The sequence below is a fragment of the Vombatus ursinus genome, unplaced genomic scaffold, assembly GCF_900497805.2.
Source record: "Vombatus ursinus unplaced genomic scaffold, bare-nosed wombat genome assembly UNPS02014837.1, whole genome shotgun sequence".
Classification (NCBI taxonomy): domain Eukaryota; kingdom Metazoa; phylum Chordata; class Mammalia; order Diprotodontia; family Vombatidae; genus Vombatus; species Vombatus ursinus.
This window is the reverse complement of record NW_020954615.1, coordinates 3237677-3263680: the sequence shown is the minus strand read 5'-3', so window position 1 is coordinate 3263680 and position 26004 is coordinate 3237677. Positions and strand designations below refer to the sequence as shown.

Genomic DNA, 26004 nt, shown 5'->3' with positions numbered 1-26004 from the left:
CTCCTTTTCTCCCCTTGCTTATATTCCTCTTGGTGCTACCTGACCCATAACACTGGGCTATCTGCATAAACCATCGGCCGCCTTACTCAGTGCCCTTTGTCTTACCTTTAATTGTGTCATACTGCCTTTTCACATTCATAGAGTTGTGTGTGTGTGTGTGTGTGTGTGTGCATGCGCACGTGTGTGCTGTGTATGTGCCTGTGGGAGTGGGTAGGGGGATGCATATGAGGTGGAAACATCATGACTTGTGTGAAGGGAAACATATGTACTGAAGACTTGTGGTTACCACAGACATCATGCCTGTGTAGGTACCATGAGGGACTGGTGGAATACTAGGGACCTGATCATCCTAATTCAGCTAGGAGGTTTTGGCAAACAATGGAATCCAGCCAACAGGAAGAGAGGATTTCAAAGAAACAGACTAAATACCTTGGGGTTCAAATTAGTGGCCATCTCTTCTTTGTTTCAAAGGAGTATAAATCCTGGAGGCCAGGATATGGTGGCACACAGATCCCTGTCCTTTTGGAGAGAAAGTGTTAACACATTAGGGTATGTGAGGGATTACCTTTATCACTAAGAGAGCTGAAATTTGCCACGCAGGTTTAAGCTAAAACAGCAGATTTCAAACTTTGGGTCTCAGGACTACTTTATTTAGACATATTTTGTCCTAAAACATGTTTATGCAAATTAGCAGGAATACCCATGATACTTCTGAAGTCTCCAACAAGGTAGTCACTTCCTTCGGTGCCCAAGAAAATGTGTTTCTTTAAATTCACATTTTCTAGTTATTAGCAAGTAGATCTTTCTCTACCTCTTTATCAAATTGAAGTGTTCCATTCAAATGAGGAATCCTTCTACATTATTAACAATGAGATCTAAATCCTACAATCCACATAATTTTCTCTCCAAAACAGTCCAAAATCCTATCAGTAACCTTTATTTCTTCATATACATATTTAGCAGTACATGTTAAAACAAAGTGATTTTTCAACTTACATTAGACATCACAATGCTTATCCATAGCACAGGAAATGTCTCACATCCTTGGAAAAGAAATATAAATCTCTTCTTTTACAGAAAGAAACTTTTTTTTTCCTTCACATCATTAATGGCTCAATATGAGAAGGGCTTTAAAGGAATGAACTGATGGCATATTGGGGGCTGGCTTCCAACATCTCCAAAGGCCTGGGTGCCTTGGAGTTACTGAAGCTTCCTTCAGCCCTCCACCAAACCACCAAAACCTTTTCTGGGTTTTCCCATGAAATGAAAATGTTGAAAAAGGTCAAAAGAGTTCAGATGACGAGGGGAGGCCTCTGAAAGACTTTGGCCCTTGTTCTGAAGGCCTCTGTTTGAGGGCCCTTTCTTTCTCTTGAAACTGGAGCCAGCAGCAACACCCCAGGCTTTGAACTCTCCATCAGCAAGGGAGAAGGGAATGATGGGAGAACATAAGGGCAAAAGAGGAGAAATTTACTGTCCCTTGCCAAGTTTAAGGCCAGTTTGCTAGGAATGAATATACCAAGCCCCAGAAATCCTGCCAAGGACTGAGCCTTGGTTTCAGAGGCACCAGCAGAGGGGAAGAAGTGGGAACCTGCTTCTTCTTCCCAGCCTGGGGCTGGAGCTGGGAGCTGCAGAGTGGACAGTCAATCAAATAATTAACATTTATTAAGGACCTACTATGTGCTAGGAACTGTGCTAAGAGCTAGGGATTCAAAAAGAAGCAAAAGACAGTCCCTGCCCTCCAGGAACTTACAGTCTAATGGGAGACATAGCAAACAAGCAAAATGTACAAATATGCTACATACAAAATAAATAGGAAATAAGCAAGAGAGGGAAGGCATCAGGAGTAAGGTATGGCAAAGGCTTCCTGGGGCTTTTCACTATGACTTAAAGGAAGCCAGGGAAATCACTAGGTTGGGATGAGAAGAGAGAACACTCCAGATATGGGAGACAGCCAGAGAAAATACCTGGAGCCTAGAGATGGAGTGTTTTGTTGTTGGACCAGGTAGGAGGCCAGTGTCACTGGACCAGAGACTATGTGATGTAGAGCAAGGTATAGGGACTGGAAAGGCAGGAGGACAGGCTTGAAACATCTGACAGAGGATTTTGTATTTGATCCTGGAGATGATGGGAAGTTCTGGAGGTCATTAAGAAGGGATGCGACATGGAAAGATCTGGGCTCTAGGAAAGTCAGATTTGTGGCTAAATAGAGGAGAGCCAACCAAAGAACAGGTCACTACAATACTGCAGGTCAGATCTAAGGATCCTGGATTGGGAAGTCAAGTGTCCAAAATAAAAGAAGTGATGGTGCCAATGACCTCAGGATTGCTTACATGCTGTCTATGGTCATGTGGCCTGTTCTGGGAACTGTACTGAGAGAGACATTGGCATTTAAACTAGACCATGTCTTCAGCAGGGCCATCTACTTTGAATCACCCAATGGGCACCTCAAGGGCCAGTCAGTGGCAAAGTTGTTAATGAGGAGGAATCAAAGTGATTTCCAACTACCCAAGTCCTACTGATGGGATCAGACTTTAAACCTCTAGTAGAGACTCTTCTAGAAGAGAGGGAGGTGATTACCAGGAGTAGGCATGTGGCAGAGGGATGCTGTAGCCTGAAGGTCCAGGAGATTTAGGATTAATTTTTCTTTTTCTGGTGATCTTGGGAGATCTGCTGTTTAGTCCTGCCTATGTCCTCTTGTCTCTCCCCTTTGGGGGCAAAGTTGTGCTAGAAAAAGCAGCGAAGAACTTGGTTCTTTGTGGACTATGTCAATGAAACCCCAAATCAACTCTAGAAAATGTGCTAATGACCACTGAGAGGCCCTTTCCAAGAGCCTGACAATCTTCTTTCTTGTCCATGGAATTCCAGTAATTAACAAGAAGATAGAGGCTCCAGTCAAGGTCCTTTGGGTCCATTAACTGGAATTCCCTCCTTCTCCAGGGCCAAGGTCTATGACCCCATAACTTTCCCAGATTCTAGTCTCCTTCATCCAGGTCTTTCAGGAAACTCACTTGTTCTGATGTGTATTCCCTCTTCCTCTAATCACCAACCTTCCCCTAGATTTCTCATAGGTATGGGAACAAAGCAGCTGGCATGCTTAGGGGAAGCAACCAGTCTTATGTCCCTCCTTTGCATTCTGGGAAGAAAGCAAGGCTCATGCCTGCTCCTGAAGCCAGAATGAGAAAGACTACACCCTCTTCCAGGAATCCCCTCAACAACACCTGTGCTCTGACCCTCACTCCATTCCCCAACCTCTGCCTAGTCACCTCCTCTCCCACCCCTGCCAATGTCTACAACCCCTTGCACCCTCTCTCTATAAAGGTTCTGTCCCTTTCTGGTCAGATACACTATCCCTTAGACATGCTAGTCTGGAAAATGAGGGAAAGGCGTGGGAGGTTGGGTTTCTCCAGTCTCCTGACCCCATTACCTTCCCAGGTGGAAGGAAGAGGCAGCCACCAAGTATCTTGGAGAGAGATGCCAGTAGACAATCACATCTAAACAACTCTAAAAGAGGAAGGGGTCTTTGCTTACTGGTCAACCCCACCAGTTGCACCCAGATTCTGTCCCTTACCTGGGGTCTGCAGATTCCCTGAGACCCCAGGAAGGGGAGAAGAGGAAAGAGAGAGTAGGGAACATAGTCCCAGCCTGGACCCAGAGAGCAGTAGAACAGCAGCTCCCTGGGTCTATTGAGGTCTTGGCCACCATACTTGTCCCCATCCCTTATGATCCTTGGGTGGGATGTGACAGAGGGATCAGGATTTCTCTTCTCTCCTCCCCAGAATCAAAAGTGATGCTGTCTGCCATGATATCCCCGAGCTTCTCAGGGCTGCTCTTCACCTGCCTGCTACTGCCAGGCCTGACACAAAGTGAGTCCCTCCAGGCCTTTACCATACCTATATATCTGGGCCTAGAAAAACCCAGGGAACTTTGACATATTAAGAATGAAAGGGAAGGGGCTGGACAGCAGGAGTGTGAGGATGGTGAAACAGTGAAGGAGCAGTTGGGGGTTTGTAGGGTACAAAGAGAGATGTCCAGAGAACAGGAGCCTCAGCTGCCCTCACATGCAGCTCCTCTCTTCCTTCCCCAGGCCAGGAGAAGGCCCTTGGTTCCCCCTCTGCCAGGAGCTCCTGCTCCCCGGGTTTTGGCTTCCATGGCTCCCACTGCTATGGCTTGTTGGGTCCTAAGGAGACCTGGAACCCTGCCGAGGTGTGTTGGGGAGAGGGATGCCTGAGGGTGGTGGCTTGGTCTGTCTTGCTATCTCAGTGCCCCTTGGGGTCAGAAGTGGGGTCACAATGGGTCCCTAACCCCTCATCTCTCACCCAGATCATCCACTCTCTAGGTACTCCAGAGCTAGGTTCCTTCTTTTTCTGTGTCCCCCAAACCCTCACTTCCCATAATGGTGATCCTTGTCCCCCTCTCGCCATCTAACCATGGTCCCCTGTCCTGGGGCCTTCAGCCTTTTCTCTTTTCCTCTACTGATCACCCTGTTCCCTGAAGCTCCCCTGGAGCATTCTCTGGCCTCCTTTGCTCTCTGCCTCTCCTGGTGACCCCTACTTCCTCCATGCCCTCCACAGTTGCTGTGCCTGGGCTACCCCTCAGGCCACCTGGTATCCCTGTTCAATGAGGCTGAGGTCTCCTTTGTGGCTACCATGATGGTGGAGAATGATATTGGTGAGAACCCAGTCTGGATTGGCCTACATGACCCCAACAAGGTATGACACAGAATCCCATCCTTCTCTGTCCAGGAAAGTGAAGAGGGAAAGCAGTGTGTGTGTTTGTCAGGGGTGGGGAAGGTTGTTTGTACTAGTCTTGGAGGTCCAAGACCCTGAGAAAAGTCCTAGAATTAGAGAAGCGTATAAGCTGTGCTAGAGAAGGCAAGAGGGTTTGGAGGGGCATGAAGGGAGGTCTGGATGGTGTCAAGGGTCAGAAAATGTCTGTACCTCCACCTGCAGCAACTTGGTACTTACTCACCTCCAGTTTCACTTCAGTATCTCTGCCCATTCTTTTTGACTCAATGGACAAGTCTTTTGTGCCCATATCTGTGCTTAGCTCTCAGCTTCCCCCCAGAGGAGACTTCTCAGTCCCCACCCTTGTGGAGACAAGAGTCACATCAGGAAATTTTGCATCTAGGGAAACAGTGCCAAACAGTCTAGGACCTAGGGCTCCCCTAGAGGCTTAGGGTCCTCAGGACAAGAGATGGGGCAAGAGAAAGGTAGAGGATGAGGCACAGGAGGTAGAGAAGGTTTTCTGGGGGAGGACTGGGCTCTGCCTGGATCTCATAGAGAGAATGTGATGGAGTGGAAGCAGTCTGGTGCTGAGGAATCCCAGAAGCAGCACCAGGGATAGCAACATCTGGAAAGATTTAGAGAATGGAATAAGCCTGTTGGGGGTCTGGGCTAAATAAAGGTGCATGTGCAGTTGACCTGTTTATTAAAGGTCTAAAGGAGGTGGGTGGTTGGTGAGAGGTGTCTCATTGTTCTCTAAATACCTTCCTTCCTGATCTCCTCCCCCCAGAACCGCAGGTGGAGATGGAGCAGCAGTGCCCTTTACCTCTACCAAGCCTGGGGGAAGGGCTCTCCAAGCAGAACCAGTTCAAAGTACTGTGTCAGCCTGACTTCTGAGTCTGGTGAGCTACAGAAAGAAAAACCCTCACACCTCTACCTCCTACCTAGAAGCATTCTCTTCACTTTGTGTTGTCTGAAAGCCTGGATGCATGGGGGCCCCTCCTTTTTAGAACATGAGAGTGACTCCTCTCCTCTTGTCTCATCTTTTAATGTTTTCACCTTTTTCTCCCCCTCCTCTCTTACTTCTTTCTTCTTTTCTCAACTCTCTTCCCTGTTTCCTTTCTTCCATTTTTCCCTTCTCCTCCCCTCTCTTTTCTTCTACTTCCCTTCCCTCCTTGTATTTACTCTCCATGCTTCTTAACACCACAAGGTCAAGCTTGAATAAGTGTGCCACCTATGGCCAGGAGGCCACTGTCATCAGACTAGGGACCTCCCATCCTAACTTGTCCCTCCAACTAACCTAGGCCCTCTCTCCACAGATTTCCAGAGCTGGAAAGATGAACCTTGTCATAAGCAGTACAAGTTCCCAGCAAGTTCCCAGCCTAGAGAGAAGAAGCCAGAAGAAGAATTTGGAATTCTGCTGCTTTGGAGTCAAAGGAGGGCCATGGTCAAGGTCTCTGCCTTCCCAGAGAATCTTCTTTCCATCCTCCTTCCTCACACCAGCACCTTCCCTCCCCTTTGTTACCTGCCAACTGTCTCCACTTTTCCCTTTCCTTTTCTTCTCTTCCCTCTACCCCCACCATTCAGTGCTCCTTGCCTCAGGGTCTTTTATTCCCACATGCCACAATTAGCCACAATTAGCTCAAAGTTGATAAGTGACCTGAATATAAATGGTCACACTATTTTTAAAAAGTGGGAGAGATCAAGTTTAAGTTCTTTTCACAAATATTGTTAAGGTGAGAGTTCTTAACCAAGGAGTAGAAGAGATCGTCCAAAACAACAATTTGGATTACATGAAATTGCAAAACTAAGTTTGACCTTGATATGGGAAATTCGGCTTTTCCTATATTCTTTGGAGGAAGGAGACTGTACCCTCTTATGAGAACTCTTCCCATAGCCATTGTACTTAATGAGGATTGTCCTTTAAGTTCCTTCCTCTTAGGTTATGTCTTTGAGTAGCTCTCTAGTAGACTCCTCCAGTCATTCTGTATCTTTGAATAAACTTTCTGACCTGATGTTCTGAATTTTTTAATGAACCTCCAGTTTTCAAACGTGTAGTGTTTTATGATTTATAAAGTACTTTCCTCATGTGAGGCTTATAAAAACAACCCCAATTTTAGAAGAGGAAACTGAGACTCAGAGAAACTACCAAGGTCACAGAGCTAGAAATGTTCCAGTACAGATCTTTGAATTTCACACCGGACACGTCTTTCCCCAATAACTTTGATTCTTCAGTAAGAGCTGGAGTGATGCTACTTTCCAGGCTTACCTCCTTATTTAAATTCAGCTTAGAATTTCCCTAGGTCATGTAGAATACCATTTCTTGTTGAACTTACATCTTAACCTCTCCATGTGTGGGAAGCCCTAATGACCCTGAGATGTCCTTCCAACTGAGCTGTTGGCATCAAACTTTGGGCTCCTGCCCCAGTGCTTGCTCATTTGGATCAGGAAGGCAGAAACCTCTTTGATCCACAAGCATTCATGCTTTTGGCTTCATGAAATTCTTCCTCGGCCTTGCCCCCTTCTCCCCTCCTGGAAGCCTCTAAGGCTGTCACACATGGAAAATTCTTGGTCTTCTCATGTTTCTGTGTGTATCAAATTGCATGAAGCATATGGAGAAGCCGATGGCTTTGGTAAGTCTCCCCTCAGAAGAAGCAGTTTGTGCTTTGATTGAGTTACACATGGAGTCAATCCTCCCAATATTCTAAGATCCCATCTGGGATTAATATTCCAATGGCCCCTGAGTTCTTGAGATAGTTCCACTTTCCAAGGTCCTATCTTTCTCATGCCAACCCCTTCCCAGTGCAGGTAGATTATCTCTGCCTCTTCTGGTATCAAAGGTCCCGTCCATTGTCCCTGCCTCTAAAAAGAAGAGATTTTTGTTCATTTGGTTGACACAGTTGTTGAGCAGAGATGAGTGACCTATAAGGAAGAATCGGCAGAGCAAAGACCGCCAGATCCATGAAGACAGAGGCAAACCATTGTCTTCAGAGATGAGTTCAATCGCTCCTCAGGCAACCAATCAATCCACACATTTTTATTCAGCATTTCCTGTGTCCCAGACGTTACTGAGGATGCAAAGAAAGGTAGAAAATAGGTCCTTATCTCAAGGAGCTCCCATTATAATGGGGGAGAGCATGTATAAGTCACTCTCAACAAGACCAATCCAGAAGAAATAACAGATCACTTCAGCGGGGGCTCTACTGAGTTAGTCCCCCATGAACCATAGGCATGAGGCCTCGTTCATTAGGCAGTCAAAGGAGGAGCAGTTCCTGAGCCAGGAGCAGGAGCCGATAGTGAAGCAAAAGCCCCCTCCTGATGCAGAGACAGCTGCTTTTTCCTCTCTGGTGACTGATTCCCATAACGTCCCCAGAAAAATGAGCCAGTCCCTCGGCTGTTGCATCCCTAAATCTGGGCCCCTAGAAATCCCTATGGGACAGCTAGGTGGTTCAGTGGATAGAGTGCTGGGATTGGAAACAAGAAGACTCATCTTCCTGAGTTCAAATCAGGCTTCAGTTACCTACTAGCTGTGTGACCCTGGGCAAGTCACTTCACCCTGTTTGCCTCAGTTTCCTCATCTGTAAAATGAGCTGGAGAAGGAAATGGCAAATCACTCCAGTATCTTTGCCAAGAAAACTCCAAATGGAGTCACAAAATGTTTGATACAACTGAAGAACAAATCAGTGAATTTTATAGCTGATAACTTTGATCAAAAGATCATAGATGCTTCTTGAAAGTTAGGAGTTTTGGAATTGTGTTATGTATGAAGAGGTGAGGAACTGCTTGCTGGAAAAGAGACATTTCAACAGTTTATCTAAAAACCATACACAATAAACTGGGGAAGAAGCATCACAAGTAATGGAGTAATTACTGAGAAAGGTTACAATTTTAGTAATTAACAAGCAAGAGTACCAACATAGCAATGGACTGCACGGAACTCAGGACCTGTTTAAGCTCCATGTAAGGAGGGTAATGCCCTATTACACCTGACTGGGCTATCTTAGTTAGACATATATATTCAATATTCTTGGAATGTTTTCTTATCCCTTCTCAGCAAAAGTATGGAAGACAATGGAGAAGTCCTCACATGTGTTGAATTACCAAATGTGTTTTGAGACTTTATTGGTCCTTTCTCAAGCTTACCTGCAAAGCATTCAAAATCTACTGCAGAGGGGCAGCTAGGTGGTGCAGTGGATAGAGCACCGGCCCTGGATTCAGGAGGATCTGAGTTCAAATGTGGCCTCAGACACATAACACTTACTAGCTGTGTGACCCTGGGCAAGTCACTTAACCCCATTGCCTAGTCAAAAAAAAAAAAACAAAAAACAAAAAAACAAATAAACAAAAACCCGCCAAAATCTACTGCAGAGAGTTCAGCTTCCATGGGTTGGAGATGGAGAGGTTGAAGGTCATCAGAGAGGTTGGGGAAGGAGACCTAAAGAAACTTTAGTAGAGGAATGATAATTAAATACATGGAAGCTTAGGAGATTACCAACTGAAGCACTTTAGAGAAAGAAAAGAAAAGAGCCCAGGACAGAACCCTGAGGGACACCTACAATCAGAGGACATGATTTGGATAAAGACCCAGCAAAGGAGACTGAGAAGGAGTAGTCAGATAGGTAGGAAGAGAACCTATGGGAGACAGTGTGGGCATTAACACCCAGGTAAGATCCCTGGGAACTTTCTGTGGCTACCTTGGTGTGGCCATGTGTGTCTGCCCTAACACCTATGTTTCGTTTCTATATGACCCCAGCTGCTGAGAGGGAGTCCATGGTGGATGCTGGGCTTACACACAGAAGAAGAATTCAGAAATGATGAATGTTCTTCCACCTTTGACCTGTAGTTGTTCATTTGAGCTCCTGAACCTGAGCTCAATTCCTGGCCTTTTGAAATGAGGCCTAGGTCTCAGGAATGAATGAATGAATGAATGAGTTAATTAATTAAAAAGCATTCAATTAAGCACTCACTATATTCAAAGTACTGTGCTAAGTCTGGACTTACAAATAGAAAGCCAGACAGTTTCTCCCCTCAAGGAGTTCTCATTCTAATGGGGGGCAATACATATGGAAGGTCACAGCTGCTCATCACATGGAAAGTTCCCAGGGTCATTAGGGTGCAGCAGCAAAGTTAACAGTCATTTCCACTGATAAAATCAGTACACATTCTGGTGTTGAATCTTTTGACAGGCCAAGGACGTTGTTGACAAGAACTTTCATCCCCTCTTCAATATAATCGGTATGTTCTAAGAGGGGCATTAACAGATCTGCAGTAGGTACTTGGGAGTGGGGATAGGCGTTCAAGGACTACAGTGAGGTCCTAGAAGGACTAGAAGGACCGGTGAGCAAAATGTGTATATTTAGTCTGCAGAAGAGAAGACTGAGAATTATTGGCTCTCAGAGTATTGAGGGAACTCAGAAATTATCCAACCAAATGTGTGTTAAGTCAGAGAATCCTTTGCTGAGACAAGAAGTGGTCTAAGGAAGAAAGCTATTCTTCACTGTTACCAGTTTCCTCACATGGAAGTTAGTTACTGAAATAAGCATTCATCAAGTACCTGCTATATACCAGGTGGTATGCCAAGCAGTGGGGATACAAAGAAAGTCAGAAGATAGTCCTTGTTCTAGGGTCTCACAGGCTAATGGCTGTGGGGGAGGGAAGACAATATAGCAGCTAATATTCACAAAGACATATGTGTGTATGCCTATACACACACACACACACACACACACACACACACACACACACACACATATATAAAATAAGAGATAATCAACAGGGGATAGCACAAGAATTAAGGAAGAATCAGGAAAAACTTCTTGTAGAAAGTGGGATTTTATCTGGGACTTGAAGACAGGCAAACCAGGGCATGGAGATGAGGAAGGAGACAATTTCAGGCATGGGGGGCAGGCAGAGAGAATGCATGGAGTTACCATGGGCCATCAATGTAGCCTGCTGCTATCTTTCTGACTACCAATTCCATCGCTCAAGTGTCATGCTTGGAGGTCTACCCCAATTCCCAGGGCAGACTCCCTAAAAGTGTTTCCACTTGATTGAAGGTGTTCTATGGGTATTTATCCACTAAAACTGTAGCTTATGACCACCCAACTAATTAGTTGAAAGCAGGGGTGGGGAACCTGAAGCCTCAAAGCCACATGTGACCCTCTAGGTCCTCAAGTGTGGCTTTTTGATTGAATCCAAACTTCACAGAACAAATCCCCTCAATAAGAGGATTTTTTTCTGTAAAACTTGAACTCAGTCAAAAGGCTGCACCCAAGGACCTAGAAGGCCACACGTGGCCTCAAGACTGCAGGTTCCTCACTCCTGGTTCAAAGCAAAGGCATTTCATGAGAAGAAATAGTAAGGAAAGGAGCAATGGAACCCTTTAGTCATAAATCTGGGGGCAATTCTGTCCCAAATATAGACAGCATCATCGAGAAAAGTGAACACAAGTAGGCATCATTTACGGAAGGGAAGAGACATGTCTTATTTCTAGAGATCAACTACTGGGCCTCTTCTCTAGATACTGGGAATGGAGTCAACCTCAGCAAGTAAAGTACATACCTTCAGGACAAGCTCAAACACAGTGGCAGCCCAGGGTCCCCAGGAGTTCATTTAATTAAAACAAATAAATATCTAGGTAACAAGCCTGCAATGGCACAGAGACGCAAAAATCTAATGATGTCATTGTGTCACTAGATTAGTTGCCCATTCGTCACTGATAGACATCACTTCATTATACATGGAAGCTCCATCAGATGCTTCTTTGATTGACATGACCAACATCTTCTGTCTGAAAGTGGCAATCCTAGAAATGACAAGACAGAAGAAGGAATTGGTATTTGGCTACTTCGGAGGCAAAAGCAGAATCTCAGGCCCTGCAAAGAGTTTCTTTGAAAACAAAGTATTTTACAGCATATAATCAATATATTGAAATAAATTGATTGTTTCACTCATGTCAGATACAAAATATTCTTCCATAACACAGGCAACAACCTACATCCTTAAAAAATAAATAGAAATCTTTTCTTTTCTAGAAAAATAGTTTTTTCTTTTCCTCATTCTCAATCTGAAGGGGGCTTTAAGGGAACAAACTGACACCATATTGGTGGCTGACTTCCAACATGCTCCAAATGCCTGGGTGCCTCTGAGTTACTGAAGCTTCCTTCAGCCCTCCACCAATCCACCAAAACCTTTCTGGGTTTTCCTATGAAATGAAAATGGTGGAAAAGTCCAGAAGGATTCAAACTACTAGAGAAGACCTCCAAAAGACATGGGTCCTTCTCCTAAGACCCTTTACGAAGGTTCCTTTCTTTCTCTTGTAAGTGTAGTCAGCAACAATCCTCTCAGGCTTTGGATTCTCCTCCATCTCTGGGGGGAGAAGGGTATGGAGGGGGCTTAAGTAGGTAGAAATTTGGCGCCCATTTCTACAGCCAAGACCAGCTTCCTAGGAAGGAGTGATTATAACCAGTGGCTGAGTTTTGGTTTCAGAGGCACCAGGAGAGGGGAAGAAGTGGGAACCTGCTTCCTCTTTTCAGCCTGAGGTTGAGCTGGGAGCTACAGAGTGACTAGTCAGTCAGTTTATCACTCTGTAGACATTGATTAAACACCTACTAGGTGCCAGGCATTGTGGGATACAAAAAGAGGCAAAAGAGTGTCCCTGCCCTCAAGGAGCTTACAATCTAATGTTTTACAACAAGCAAACAATATGTACAAACAAGCTACTTGGAAAATAAACAGGAAACAATTAAGAGACAGAAAGCACTGGGATTAAGAAGGTTTAGGAAAGGATTCCTATAGAAGATTGACTTAATTGGAACTTAAAGGAAATCAGGGAAGCCAGTAGGCAGGGATGAGGAGAGAGAATATTCCAGACATGGGAAACAGGCAGAGAAAATTCCTTGAATCTAGACATGGAGTGTCTTGTTGCTGGACCAGTAAGGAGGCCAGTATCACTGAATCATAGAGGATACGATGAGAAGTAAGGTTTACGAGGACTGGAAAGGTAGGAGGAGGCCAGGTCACAATGGGCCTGAAATGTCAAACAGAGGATTTTGTATTTGATCCTGGAGGTGAAGGGGAAGTACTGGAGTTTACTGAGTGAAGGAGTGACATGGTCAGACCTGCATTTTAGGAAAATCACTTTCTGGATAAATGGGGAATGGACTGGAGTGGAGAGAGACCAGTGGCAGGCAGGCCCACCAGCAGCTACGATAGTCCAGACCAGATCTAAGCACCCTGGACTGGGAAGTCTAGTGTCCAGAGTAAAGGAAGTGATGGTGCTACTGAGCTCAAAGGTGGTCACATCCCATCCAGGGTCTTGTGGGCTGTTTTGGGAACCACATTGTGAGAGGGATGTTGGTGTTTAAAGCAGACCATATCCTGATCAGGGTCACCTACTTTGAATCACCCGCTGGGCACCTCAAGAGCCAGTCAGTGGGCTCCAAAGTTGTTGATGAGGAGGAATCAAACATTTCCAACTACCCAAGTCCTACTGATGGGAACATATTTTAAACCTCTAGTAGAGAATCTTCTAAAAGAGAGAGAGGTGAGAACCAGGAGTAGGTATGTGGCAGAAGGATGCTGTGGGTCTCCATAAGGGCCCAAGACATTTGGGCTATTTTTTTTCAATTTTCTGGTAATCTTGGGAGATCTGCTGCTTGGTCCTACCTGTGTCCATTTGTCCCTCCCCTTTGGGGTCAAGCTTGGGCTGAGAGAAGATTCAGGGAACTCTGTTCTTTCCTGACTATGTTAACCTAACTCCAAATCAACTCTAGAAAATGTGCTAGTGATCACTGAGAGGGTGTTTCCAAGAGCCTGAGACTTGTCTTTTTGTCCACAACATCCCAGTAATTAATAGGAAGATAGGGGGTCCAGTCAAGGCCCCTTGGGTCCATTGACTAGAATTCCTTCCCTCTTTAGGGTCAAGGTCTATGACACTATACCTTTCCTGGATTCTAGTCTCCATCCAGGTTTTCAGGAAGCTCACTCATTCCTGTGTGTATTCCCTCTTTCTCCAATCACAAACCTTCACCAAGGTTTTCCAGGGCTATGGGAACAAGGCAGCTGGCATCTTTTTTGGGAGGGAACTAGTATTATGCCCATCCCTTGAATTCTGGGAAGAAAGCATTCTCATGCTCCTGAACCCAGATTGAGAAAGATCACACCCTCTTCCAAGAATTCCCCTGCCCTTCATCAACATGTGTGCTTTGATGCTCACTCCATCCCCCTGCCTCTGCCTAGTCACCTCCTATTCCAAACCTGCCCATGTCTACACCCTCTTGAGTCCTCTCTCTATAAGGGTTCTGTCGCTTTCTGGTCAGTTACACTATCCCTTATTCCTGCCAGTCTGGTAAGTGAGGGAGAGGTGTGGGAGGTTGGGTCCTCCCAGTCTCCTGAGACCATTCCCATCCCAGTTGAAAAGAGGAGACATCCACCTCACTAAGCAGCTATCTTGGAGGGAGATGCCGGTAGATGGTCATTTCTAAATAATTCTGAAAGAGGGGTCTCTGCTCACTTTTTCACTCCCCGTCTTCCATCTGCCACAATCAGAGTCCATGTATTTCCCCCAGATCCAGGAAGGGGACAGGAGAGAGGAGAGAGTTTAGTCCCAGCTTGGGCCAGGAAAGCAGTAGAACAGCAGCTCCCTGGGTCTATTGAGGTCTTGGCCACCATTTTTGCCCCTATTTCTCAGTGGTCCTTGGCTGGATCATGCTAGGGGAATCAGGATTTCTCTTCTCTCCTCCCCAGAATCAAAGGTGATGCTATCTGCTATGATGTCCCCCATCTTTTCAGGGCTACTCTTCACCTGCCTGCTGCTGCCAGGCCTGACACAAGGTGAGTCCCTCCAGGCCTCCCCCTTGACTACACATCTGGGCCTAGAAAAACCTAGGGGGCTTTGACATATTAAGAAGGAAAGGGAAGGGGCTGGACAACAGGAGCATGGGGACAGTGGAACAAAAAAGGAGCAGTTGGGGGTTTGTAGGGTACAAAGAGAGATGTTCAGAGAACAGGAGCCTCAGCTGCCTTCACATGCAGCTCCTCTCTTCCTTCTCCAGGTCAGGAGAAGGCCCTTGCTCCCCCCTCTGCCAGGAGCTCCTGCCCCCAGGGCTTTGGCTTCCATGGCCCCCACTGCTATGGCTTGTTGGGTCCTGCAGAGACCTGGAACACTGCTGATGTATGTTGGAGAGAGAGCTCCCTGAGGGGGATGGCTGGGTCTGTCTCACTATCTCAGTGTCCATTGGGGTTAGAAGTAGGGTCACAATGAGTCTCTAACCCCTCATCTCTCACTCAGATCTTCCACTCTCTAGGGACTACAGAGCTGGATTCCTCCTTTTTCTGTGTCCTGTAGACCCTCACTTCTCATAATGGTGGTCCTTGTTCCCTCTAGCCATCTAAACATGGCCCCCTTTCCTGGGCCTTTAGACTTTTCTCTTTTCCTTTACTAAACACCCTGTCCCCTGCATCTCCCTTTCAGCATTGTCTGTTCTTCTTTGCTCAATGTCTCTCCCAGTAGCTTTTAACTCATTCCTCCACCCCTCTTGCACAGTTGCTGTGCCAGGGCTACCCCTCAGGCCACCTGGTGTCCCTGCTTAATGAAGCTGAGGCCTCCTTTGTGGCCACCATGATCATGGAGAATGAGATTGGTGAGAACCCAGTCTGGATCGGTCTGCGTGACCCCAAGGTATGACCTAGAAGCCCCTCCTTCTCCCTGCCCAGGAGAGTAAAGGAGAAAAGGGGCAGGTGGGTTGGTGCCAGTCTTTTAGGTCTGGCACCCTTGGAAAAACACTGGGATTGAGGAGGAAGTGTGAGCACTGCTATATAGCTACCCCCCTAAAGGAGACAAGAGTTACAACTGAGAAAATCTCACATTGAGCAACAGTCCCAAACAGTCCCTGACCTAAGACTCCCCTAGAACCAGTCAAGGCAGGGGATCAGGCAAGAGCAAGGTAGGGGAGTGAGGCACAGGAGTTAGAGAAGGTTTTCTGGAGGAGGGATGGGTAATAGACTCTGCCTAGACCTTATAGAGAGGATGTGATGGGTGTGGAAGGGGACTGGTGCTGAGGAATCCCAGCAGCAGCTGGAGGGATGGTACCATCTGGAAAGATTTAGAGAACAGAATAAATCTCTTGGGGAATCAGGGTTGAGGAAGGTGCAGGCACCATTCATCTCTTTACTGTGGGGTATAGGGGAGGTAAGTGGTTGGTGGGAAGTGTTTCACCATTTATTCCCTAATCACCTCCCTTTCTGGTCCCTTCCCCCCAGAACCACAGGTGGAGATGGAGCAGCAGTGCCCTTTACCTCTACCAAGCTTGGGCGAAGGGCTCCCCAAGCAGAACCAATCCTAACTACTGTGTGAGCCTGACTCCTGAGTCTGGTGACTTAGAGAAAGAAAAACCCTCATACCTCTACCATCTATCCTGTGCTATCTGAATCCCTAGATACATGAGGGTACCTCCTTCCTATAATATGAGAGTGACTCCCCTCATACTCCCCTCCTCTCCTCTTTCATCTTCTGTCCTTCCTTCTCCTCCCCCATTCTCTCCTCTCTTCTTCTATCCTCTTCTGCTCTCTACTCCTTCTCTTCTCTCCTCTCCTGCCTTCCCCTGTCCTCCTGTCTTTCTTTTCCTTCCCTCTCCTCTTGTAACCTCTTTTCTATTTTCCTCTCTTCTCTTCTCTTCTCTTCCCATTTTCTTTCAACTCTCTTTTTCTTTTCTTTTTTTCTCTTCTCCCTACTCTTTTCTCTTTTTCCTTTTCTCTTTTCCCCTCCCCACTTTTTCCTCTACTTTCCTTCCTTTTCTCTCCTTACTCTCCTCTTTGGATCACAAGGACATATTTAAATGAGTGTAAAACCTATGCAAAGAAGCCATAGTTATCAGACTGGGGGCCTCCACTTAAAACATGTAAGACCTAATTTAGGCTATCTCTCTGCAGGATTCCAGAGCTGGAGAAATGAATCTTGCCAGAATCAGTATATCTACCTCTGCAAGTTAAAAGCCTAAAGGAGACAAGCCTGAGGAAGGTGTTGGGATTCTGCTGCCTTAGAAACCAAGTATAATCCATTAGGATCATGGCCATATTGGTTACTTGCCCCCCTTAAAGAATCTTCTTCCCATCCTCCTTTCTCACACCAGCCCCGATTCTCACATTTTCTCTGCCTTCTGTCTCTACTTTTCCTTTTCTTCTCCTTTTCTTCTCTTTAAAACTCCTTCAGTGTTGCCTGGCCCAAAGTCCTTTACGCCATATGCCACATTTAGCTCAAAGTTGATGCATAACCTGAATGTAAATGGTTATGCTATTTTAAAAAAATGGAAGAGACCAAGTTCAAATTTGTTTAAAAAATATTGCTAAGGTGTGAGTTCTTAACCACGTAAAGAATCAAGAAGATCATTTAATAATTTTGATCACATAAAATTAAACAACTAGTCTATTTAAAAACTTTTTTATTTATTTTATTTTTAATTTGTGGAATAAAACAAGAATTTTGATTACATAGTATATGTAAAAAGGATGATTACACATGAAACTGTAAATCAACCATGCACAACTTGCTATTTCCTTTAGATATATAATAAAGTTGTGCAAATATCTTTTTTCTTTGTTTCCCTTTTTATGACTTATTCACCCAAAGTTGTTCTTAAAACAATATTACCCTTACTGTATACAGCCTTTTTTTGGTTCTGCTTATTTCACTCTTTATTATTTTGTGCTAGTCTATCCATATTTTTCTTACACGTTAATATATAAAATTCTATTTTCTCTTATATTTGGAGGAGGGTGGAGACAGGGCTCTCCTCTGTGGACTCCTCATAGCTATATGCCATTGTTAGGATTCTCCTTAAGGTTCCTTCCTGTGGTGTTGTCTGTGGATGGTTCTGTTGTAGGCACTTTTAATGTTTCTGTGTCTTTGAAGAAACTTCTTTCTGACCTGAACCCCTGAATTATTTTGTTGAACCACTGGTTTTTAAGCATGATGATACTTCATGATTTATAAGTAATTTTTCTCATGCTAACTTTGTGAAAACAACCCCAGTTTGAGAGATGAGGAAAGAGGCTCAGGGACACTCCTAACATCACAGAGTTAAGAAGTCTCAAATGCAGATCTTTGGATTTCATAGCTAATATAAATTCAAAAGACTTCATGAGAGGACATGATAAGAAAAGGAACAATGAAACATTTTAGTCATAAATCTGAGGACAATTCTTCCCCAAATATACAGAGCATCAACAGGAAAAATGAACACAAGTGGGGAGCATTTATGGAAGGGAAGAGATAGGTATGATTTTCAGAGGCCAACTATAGGTCTCCTTCTCTGGATATTGGAAATGGAACTCGGTTTCAGCAAGTGAAATACATGGCTTGAGGACAATATTGCAGACATTAGTAGCTCAATGACCCTAGGAATTAATGCAACTAGGACATATAAAATGATGAGTAACTCAAACCTCCAGTGGTACAGGGTCACAGAAATCTCCCAGTAGTGTTATCATGATATCAGCACCAGGTTTGTTCCCCATCATTCTCTACTAGACACCCCCTTACTGGACATGGAGTCTCCACTAGATGCATCATTATTGACATAGCCAGACACTGCCCCTCCTGCTACATGGAAGTCCTCTCTGCTTCTCATTGCTGGGTCTAACTGAAGTCCTTAGCTATAGGACTACTGTTTCTTCCTGAGAAGAATAGATTCTACCATGCTCCTTTAGTTCAAAAGCCAGAGGTTTTTTTTCATAAGGTCTCAGTCATAGGATAAATAACATCACTGGGGCAGGGGGAAAATCAAACCAACCTTTTTTTTTTCTTGTAAGACTAGTGTAAACTAATCACCGTGCATTTATTAAGCACCTACTATATGCCAGACTATTTGTGGGCCTAACTTGGTACTTAGAAGTGTGTGTGTGTGTGTGTGTGTGTGTGAGAGAGAGAGAGAGAGAGGGAGAGAGAGCAACCTTAGGAGTTCACCATCCAGTCTCATCCCCTCCACCATGTGCTTGCTGAGCCCCTGGCTGAAAGAAGGTTCCTCCTTACCTAGAACATGAGTTTCCCCTTCCCTATTGTCCCTTCCTTTCCCTTTCTCTCCCCTCCACATTACTTTATACATTAATGGATTCAAAGTCCCAGGGCATAAGGTCAGGCTCACCAGAGCGATGGCCATCATCTCTGGCTGGTAGGCCAACCCCCTCATCTTAGCTTTCTTTAGGATTCCAGACATAAAAGAATGAGTTTTACTCAGAAAAATTCTCCTATATCTGAATGTATAAATTCTAGAAATAACAACATAGAAGGAGCTGAGATTTTGCCACTTTGAGTTAAGTGCAATATCAGGCCCTAGTTATAGTCTTTCTCCACTCTACCACCTTCCCTCCAGAGAATCTTCTTCTCACCCTCCTCCTCCTCACAACCTCCTACCTGCCCTCTCTTCTCCTTCTCTTCTCCTTCTCTTCCCTTAACAATGGCAGAACTGGAGAGACAGCCAGTATGCTATTAGAGAAGAGGTTATCCCCAACTCCTCAGCATACCTCTCTGACCCTCATCGACAATGTAGCAGGACAACCCTGTGAGAGCGGGGCCCGAACACACATGCAAAGCCTCTCTTAATATAAATTCCTGACTCATATTAAGCTTGTCATCCACTAAAATTCCCAGATCTTATGGATAACAACCACTGTCTATCCATGCCTCTCCCTTCTTATACATATGAAGATGATTTTTTTAGTATCCTAGTACAAGACTTCACATATCTCCCCATGGAATTCCATCTCATTAGATTCAACCCAATGCTGTAGCCTGTCAAGACTCTCCTCATTAATTATATTTGTGGTCCTTTCTACCTTTTTTCTGGTTAACATGTTATCTATTCCTTTATCCAAGTCATTAATAAAAATGTTAAACAATGGAGGGTCAGGCACAAGTTCTTTGATACTCCATTGGAGACCTGAGTATATTATAGGCTAATCACTATCTCTCAACCTTCTTCATAAGAAAAGTGTGAACTACTTTTTATTAGAAGCTTTGGCAAAATATTTCTAAACTATTTCTGTAGCATTTTCCTTCTATATTTGTTTAGTAATCTTGTCAACAAAAGGAAATGCAATTAATTTGAGATGATCCATTTGGGAAGCTCTACTTGTGAGATACTCTAAGTATAAAGTATTTATCTCTTAATATGTGAGCAATTTGATTGCCAAAAGAGACAGGTAATTGGTCTTTTCTCTGCAAACTCCTTCAATCCATAGAGAAGAAACAAAAACCAAAAGGTAATCTTAGAAAGAAGAGCATTAAAGGAGTTTGGGAAAGGTTTCTTCCAGAAGGTAGGGGTTTAACTGAGACTTGAATGAAGTCAGGGAAGCCAAAAGGCAGAAGTGAGGAAGGAGTCATTTCCAAGCATGGACGACAGCCAATGAAAATGCATGGAATTAGGAGATGCAGTATCTAGTTCAAGGAACAGCAAGAAGGTCCGTGTCACTGGATTGTAAACTACATGAAAGAGAATGCAGTGTAACAAGACTTGAAAGATAGAGAGGTGTCAGGTTATGCAGGGCTTTGAAAGCCAAGCAGAGAATTTTGTATTTGTTCTTAAAGGTAATAAGGAATGACTGGAATTTATTGAATGGCAGGGGGATGGAAGTATCATGATGAGATCTGCAGTAGTGAAAGATTGGTTTCTTAGAAGATCATTTAGGGCATCCTGAGTATATGAATTAGCACCCTGGTTCACTTTAGTTATTTGTTCAAAGTTTAGTCATCTACACACATTCACATCTTTCCATTTTTCTTTGGTACCAGCACTATTGGTGATGCTTCTAAGAAGGACTGCTGGGTTTTATGATAATGTCATTAGACAGCATTTATTTGATATAGTTTCTGGGTTCTTACATCGTAGATGGCGGGATCTTCCTAGCTTTTGCTATAATGGTCATGAATCAATGAGTTGAATTCTGGAAGTTGCTCCATATCCCATTATTCAGTGAAAAACATGCTTATGCCCTTACTGAACTTCTTCCCCAACTAATCCTTCCATTCTTCTGGTACTGGGGAGTCACCCAAGTCAAATACCTCAGTATCCTGTTCAGAGTTTGAAAAGCCAGTGCTCCTGCTATGTTCATTGGAAACTCTTGCCTCTATTCTCTTGTAAACTTCTGTATAGTCTGCATGGATGATTGAAAGATGCTGATATTATATGCCAGCTTGCTGCTTGCCATATTGTGCTAGTATTTTGAATAGGCTAGAATTTATTTCCAGTTAGTACTGACAGTTCCATGAGTATAGTGGATGACTGAGGCAACCAATAATAAAGAGAGTGGAGTTCAAAGTATGAAAGGGTTAAGTTCTTCAGGGAATGGCTTCTGTCTAAGACAGGTGGTAACTAGTGAGAAGTTCAATCAACATACTATATGCCAAGCACTGTGCTAAATGATGGGGATACAAAAGAAGCAAACGACAGTCCCTGCCCTCAAAGAGTTAAGTGAGGCTATTATGCTAGAGGAATCTGCTTCCAGAATCGAAGGGCAGTGGTGACCATCTAGCCCAATCAGTACCTGAAAAACAAGTCCCAGTAGAGCCTCCCCACCTTTGTCTGGAGATGTCAAATGAGGTGAGAAACCACCATCCCGTGTGCTTGGACTGGGCACATCCAGAACTACGTCAATATTTTACCTTTTTTTGTATCATCAGCACTTAGCACAGAACCTGGCACATAATAAGTGCTTAATAAATACTTTTTGATGACATGCTAATGATATGGTAAACAGCAACAAAGAAGGGAATTCCTGAATGATTGTTTTAGTTGCTTTTGGGGAGGATTGAGGGACAAGTGAAGCCTGCAGAAGATGACAAGAGAATGGGAAGAAGAGACAAGGTGGCTCCTAGGGAACATAAAGTCCTGTATTTCTGGAAGAAGGGGAGATTTAAGCTTTTTCACTATAATTTTTGTCCAGAGCTTTGGAATCTAACAAAACACTTAGCTAAACCCTGGTTTCCTCTAAGTTATTCCCAACTGTAACCATCCTGAGAGCAATAAAAGTTTGTTAAACTGAACTCAATCAACAAATGTTTAGGAAAGGTCCTTATTTAATTTCACATCGCTTTCCCATGAAAACCCCATTGCTTTCCTGTCTAGATGCAGGAATCTTAAAACCAGAGACTTGATAATGTATGAAAATATGTTTTCACCCCTTCCCACTGACTAGGTAATGAGAAGCTAACAACTCTTTTCTAGGACAAAGAAGTAGTTTTTTAGGAGGGGCTATTAGTAAAACCCACAGAAACCTCAACAAGGGAGGCAGGACGATTTCAGTGCCAGCAACATAGGAGAAATGGGGACATGCATCATGGGGACATGGAAGTATTGGCTTCCATCCTGGGAGACAAATTTTAAAGAGGACTAATGACATATAAGAGAGTGTCCAGAAGAGGGCAGCCTGTAGTCCTGAATTGCCCACAAGGGACCAAGCACTTGACTAAGGACATGCTAGGTAAATAGTGATATCCTGTTACATCTGCCACTGTCAAATCTTCTAGTTAGTTGACATGCAGCTGAAAGAAGGAGAGAACAAGAGAGATTGGAGACCAACAGTTGGCTGTATCCTGTCCTTCCAAGTTTGCACAATTGTGACAGGGGTCACCACCATGACCCTGGTAGTGGGGAGCTATTGGTCTCATGTGTGCTTCCTGATTTCCCCTCCTAGAGACTTAGTCTGCACTGGGAGATTAGGCACCTTGTTCACTCGGCTTTACACTAAAACGTCTCTTTAATATTGGCCACTTGTTGGGCAGCTAGGTGGCACAGTGGATAGAACTCCAGCCTTGGAGTTAGGAGGACTTGAGTTCAAATCAGGCCTCAGACACTTAACACTTACCAGCTGTGTGACTCTGGGCAAGTCACTTAAACCCAATTGCCTCACCAAAAAAAATATTGGTCACTTGTTGGTTATGGTTCTCGTTCAACTCCCCAACCCCCCCTCCATATTTCTCAGCTAAAGGATTCCAAGAATGACTACGCAGAGAGTATATGCAGCAGATGAATCTTGTCATTTTCATTCACTATACCCACTTCTCTAGCCCTTAGGACTGTGCCTACACCTCTTTTCTGGATTTGGTTCTCCCCTTTCAGGGCCTTGTTGGAACTTCACTCCTTCCTGGGAACATGTGTTCTCCCTGTCCTATCTCTGACTCCCCAGACTATTGGAATGGGGCAGCTGGAATCCTTTTTTTTTTGCAGCATGGACCCCTTTGGCAGCCTGATGAAACCTATAGATTCCTCAGAATGTTTTCAAGTATTTAGAGGAAATGCTAAATTTCCATTAGAGGTTAGTAAAAATAAAGATGTGTTTTGCCCACCCAAATTCAATAGACCCCTTCAGGTTAAGCACTCCCCCACTGCATTTTATCTCTTCCTCTCTTTGTGACCTTGGGTAAGTCATGCAATTTTCTTGGTCCCCTATTTCCTCAAATGTAAAATGAAGGAGCTGGGCTATGTGGCCTTTGAGGTCTTTCCAAGCTCTAGTTCTATGATCTTATGAATATGAATGAACCAACTGTGCTCCTGAGAAACCTTTGACCTTGTGTGCCAGGAAGAGGCCATTGCCTATGAAAGCTCCTGAACACTGCTTGGAAGAGAATCCTCCCCATGCCCAACATCACCCCATCCTTTGTCAACACATGTACTCTGACCCTCCATTATCTACCCTCACTTCATCTGCCTCTGTCTTGCTTCCTATCTTTCATTCCTGCCCATATTGGTCTCCTGCTCTAGATCCTCTATAAAGAACCTGTCACTGCCTGGTCACACACACCATACTATAGCCCTGTCAGTCAGGTAAGTGAGGGACCTGGGTTGGAGATGTCACTCCAGATCACTTAGGCCATTCTTTATGCTGGGTGAGGGAATGAGCCATCCTAGCCTCAGGGAAGAAGCCGCTATGGGGGAAGTATGCCAGAAAAGCTATCCTAGAACAAGTATGACAGGATGAGCCTCCGGCTCCCATCCCTACCATCAGCTTTTCCCCAGTGGACAGAGTCCCCAGATTTCCCTAGATATTAGGAAGAAGAGAAAGGGAACATGAGAGGGATATGGTCTCAACTCTGAAAGCAAGGAGAGGAGAGACTGGAAAGATCTTTGCTCTTCTCAACTGTGAATCCCCCTTCTCTGGTTCCATCTCTAGGTTAGGAATGTCCTGTGTCTCAGTCCTGTGTTCTATCCCTTCAGATTCAGAGACACTGGAAGATGCCCCCAAGCTTCTTGGACCTGCCCTTCACTTCCCTGCTGCTCCTAAGCCTGGCACAGTCAACCAATCAATCAATGGATGAGGATCTATTAAGCACCTACAACGTGCCAAACACTGAGGCACAAGGCATTACACTCAGCACTGAGGCACAAGGCACTGTGCCAAGAACTAAGACAGCAGGTAAGAGTCTCTCCCTCCAGGGTCTCCCCACCATCTTCAGCACTATGTTTGAGGACAGCTCTCAGGGTGGTGGGAGAAACCTAGAGGGAAAAGAGAAGGAAGTCAAATATTGTGACTATCAAGGTGGTGGATCCAAGAAGAAGGGAAGGAGAGGCGGACTTTAGGTCTTTTGACGGCAAGAGCCCAAAGTCCTACATTATCCAATCTCTTCCCAAATTTCCCCTAGTTGAAGATGTCTCTACTGTTACTGCCTCTTTGAGGACTGCCTGTCGTGAAGGGTCCAAAATCTACGGCTCCTACTGCTATGGCTTGTTCCATGTACCTAGAACTTGGTATGCTGCAGAGCTTGGTTGGCAAAAAGGCTCTGCAAGGGAGGGTGAGCATGTCTGTCTCTTATCTCTGTGTCTCTTGAGACTTAGTCATGGGGTCAGAATGAGCTGCCACCTGCCTCTTCTGTTTGATGGAAGCTTGCCCCTCCCCCAGAACCCCAGACCATGAATCCGACAGTTTTTCTGACCTTTGCCCCACTCATCCAGTCTCCCCAAAGCTCCCCAGGGGTCATCTCTATCCTCCTTCCTCCTCTCCACTGTCAATAACTAAAGCATTCCTTTCTCCCATATGGCTGAACTGCTAGAATCTGCCCCTGGATCACCTGACATCCCTGACAAATGAGGCTGAAGCTTCCTTTGTGGCCTCTGTGATTGCTGAGAATGGGGGCAGCTGGGAGCCCATCTGGATAGGCCTCCACAACCCCTTAAAGGTTTGACCCCATCCTCTTTCCTCTAGATCTGCCCAAGGGTGTGGATAGGGGGAAAGGTTCTGGGCCCTGCATTCCTAACTCAGAACTTGTCTCTCCCTCTCTCCTTTGAGCTCTGGGACTATAGGTGAAAAGCAGGAATTGGGAGGATATCCATCAGGGAAAGGGAAAGGAGGGAACAAGTATTTATTGAGTACCTACTATGTGCCAGGCACTGGGCTAAGCACTTTACAAATATTGTTTCATGTGATCCTCATGACAATGCTGGAAGGTAGGTGTATTACTATCCCTATTTTATATGTAAGGTAACTGAGGTAGACAGAGGTTAAGTGACATGTCCAAGGTCATTTAACCAAGAGGTGTCTGAGGCTGAATTTGAGCTCAGGTCTTCCTGACTCCCAGATGTTCTCGGACCTCTGACCTGCATGACTCAGTGCAGCTGTCCCTAGACAGTCAGTCTATCTGCCTATTCCTAACATTTTTCACACATATGGCTCATCCAGACTTATGCAATTCTCTTCCACCAATGCTGATTTACTATTTAGTATACTGATTTACTTTGATTTACTGATGGTAATTACTGTGGGCCCAGTTCTTTGTTTGTTTTAAGAGAAAGGAGAAGCAAAAATCTACAGCTTCTACACCTGTGGAGAATAAACTCTCAATCATGAAATCTTTCATTTAGAGAAAAGTACAACTCAACCTGATACCTCTAGGGGTCCCTGGGAGGGACAGGACAGGATCAGGGATGCTTGTGCTTTAGACTGGCAGAGTAGGGCTGATGGAGTGAGGTGTGTGTGTGTGTTTGTGTGTGTGTGTGTGTGTGTGTGTGTGTGTGAATGCAATCACTGCCCTTTTCCCACAGAACCACCACTGATGCTGGAGCAGCAATGCTCTGCTTACCTACCAAGCCTGGGATGTAAATGCTCTAAGCTCCAACTCTGGTTTCTGTGTTAGCCTGACTCAGGGTTCAGGTAAGAAGGAGGTTGAAGGAGCAGGAGAGAGAGAGAGAGAGAGAGAGAGAGAGAGAGAGAGAGAGGGAAAGGGAGAGGGAGGGAGAGAGGGAAGGAGAGAGGAAGAGAGAAAGAGGGAAAAAGTGAGAAAGAGAGAAGGAGAGAG

General features: G+C 44.8%; 2 protein-coding genes across 2 annotated transcripts; both read left to right on the top strand.

Annotated features, from left to right (window-relative positions):
- Positions 1–3787: 3787 nt before the first annotated feature.
- LOC114026288 (lithostathine-1-alpha-like) lies at positions 3788–8130 on the top strand. The gene is made up of 6 exons (XM_027839962.1): positions 3788–3863; positions 4085–4203; positions 4572–4709; positions 5512–5623; positions 6041–6174; positions 8095–8130. The coding sequence occupies exons 1-6, from the start codon at positions 3788–3790 to the stop codon at positions 8128–8130; spliced, it is 615 nt and encodes a 204-aa protein (XP_027695763.1).
- A 6343-nt stretch (positions 8131–14473) lies between these two features.
- LOC114026259 (lithostathine-1-like) lies at positions 14474–16720 on the top strand. Its single transcript, XM_027839924.1, has 5 exons — positions 14474–14555; positions 14777–14895; positions 15268–15402; positions 15984–16095; positions 16653–16720. The coding sequence occupies exons 1-5, from the start codon at positions 14480–14482 to the stop codon at positions 16718–16720; spliced, it is 510 nt and encodes a 169-aa protein (XP_027695725.1). The 5' UTR covers positions 14474–14479.
- The last annotated feature ends 9284 nt before the right edge of the window (positions 16721–26004 follow it).

Bases quoted from the DNA above. Each gene is read 5' to 3' on its own strand.
- LOC114026259 (XM_027839924.1), top strand. From the start codon at position 14,480: ATGCTATCTGCTATGATGTCCCCCATCTTTTCAGGGCTACTCTTCACC. The intron at 14,556-14,776 runs GTGAGTCCCTCC...TTCCTTCTCCAG, and splicing joins GCTGCCAGGCCTGACACAAG to GTCAGGAGAAGGCCCTTGCT. The intron at 15,403-15,983 runs GTATGACCTAGA...CCTTCCCCCCAG, and splicing joins TCGGTCTGCGTGACCCCAAG to AACCACAGGTGGAGATGGAG.
- LOC114026288 (XM_027839962.1), top strand. From the start codon at position 3,788: ATGCTGTCTGCCATGATATCCCCGAGCTTCTCAGGGCTGCTCTTCACC. The intron at 4,204-4,571 runs GTGTGTTGGGGA...TGCCCTCCACAG, and splicing joins AGACCTGGAACCCTGCCGAG to TTGCTGTGCCTGGGCTACCC. The intron at 6,175-8,094 runs GTCTCTGCCTTC...TAACGTCCCCAG, and splicing joins AAAGGAGGGCCATGGTCAAG to AAAAATGAGCCAGTCCCTCG.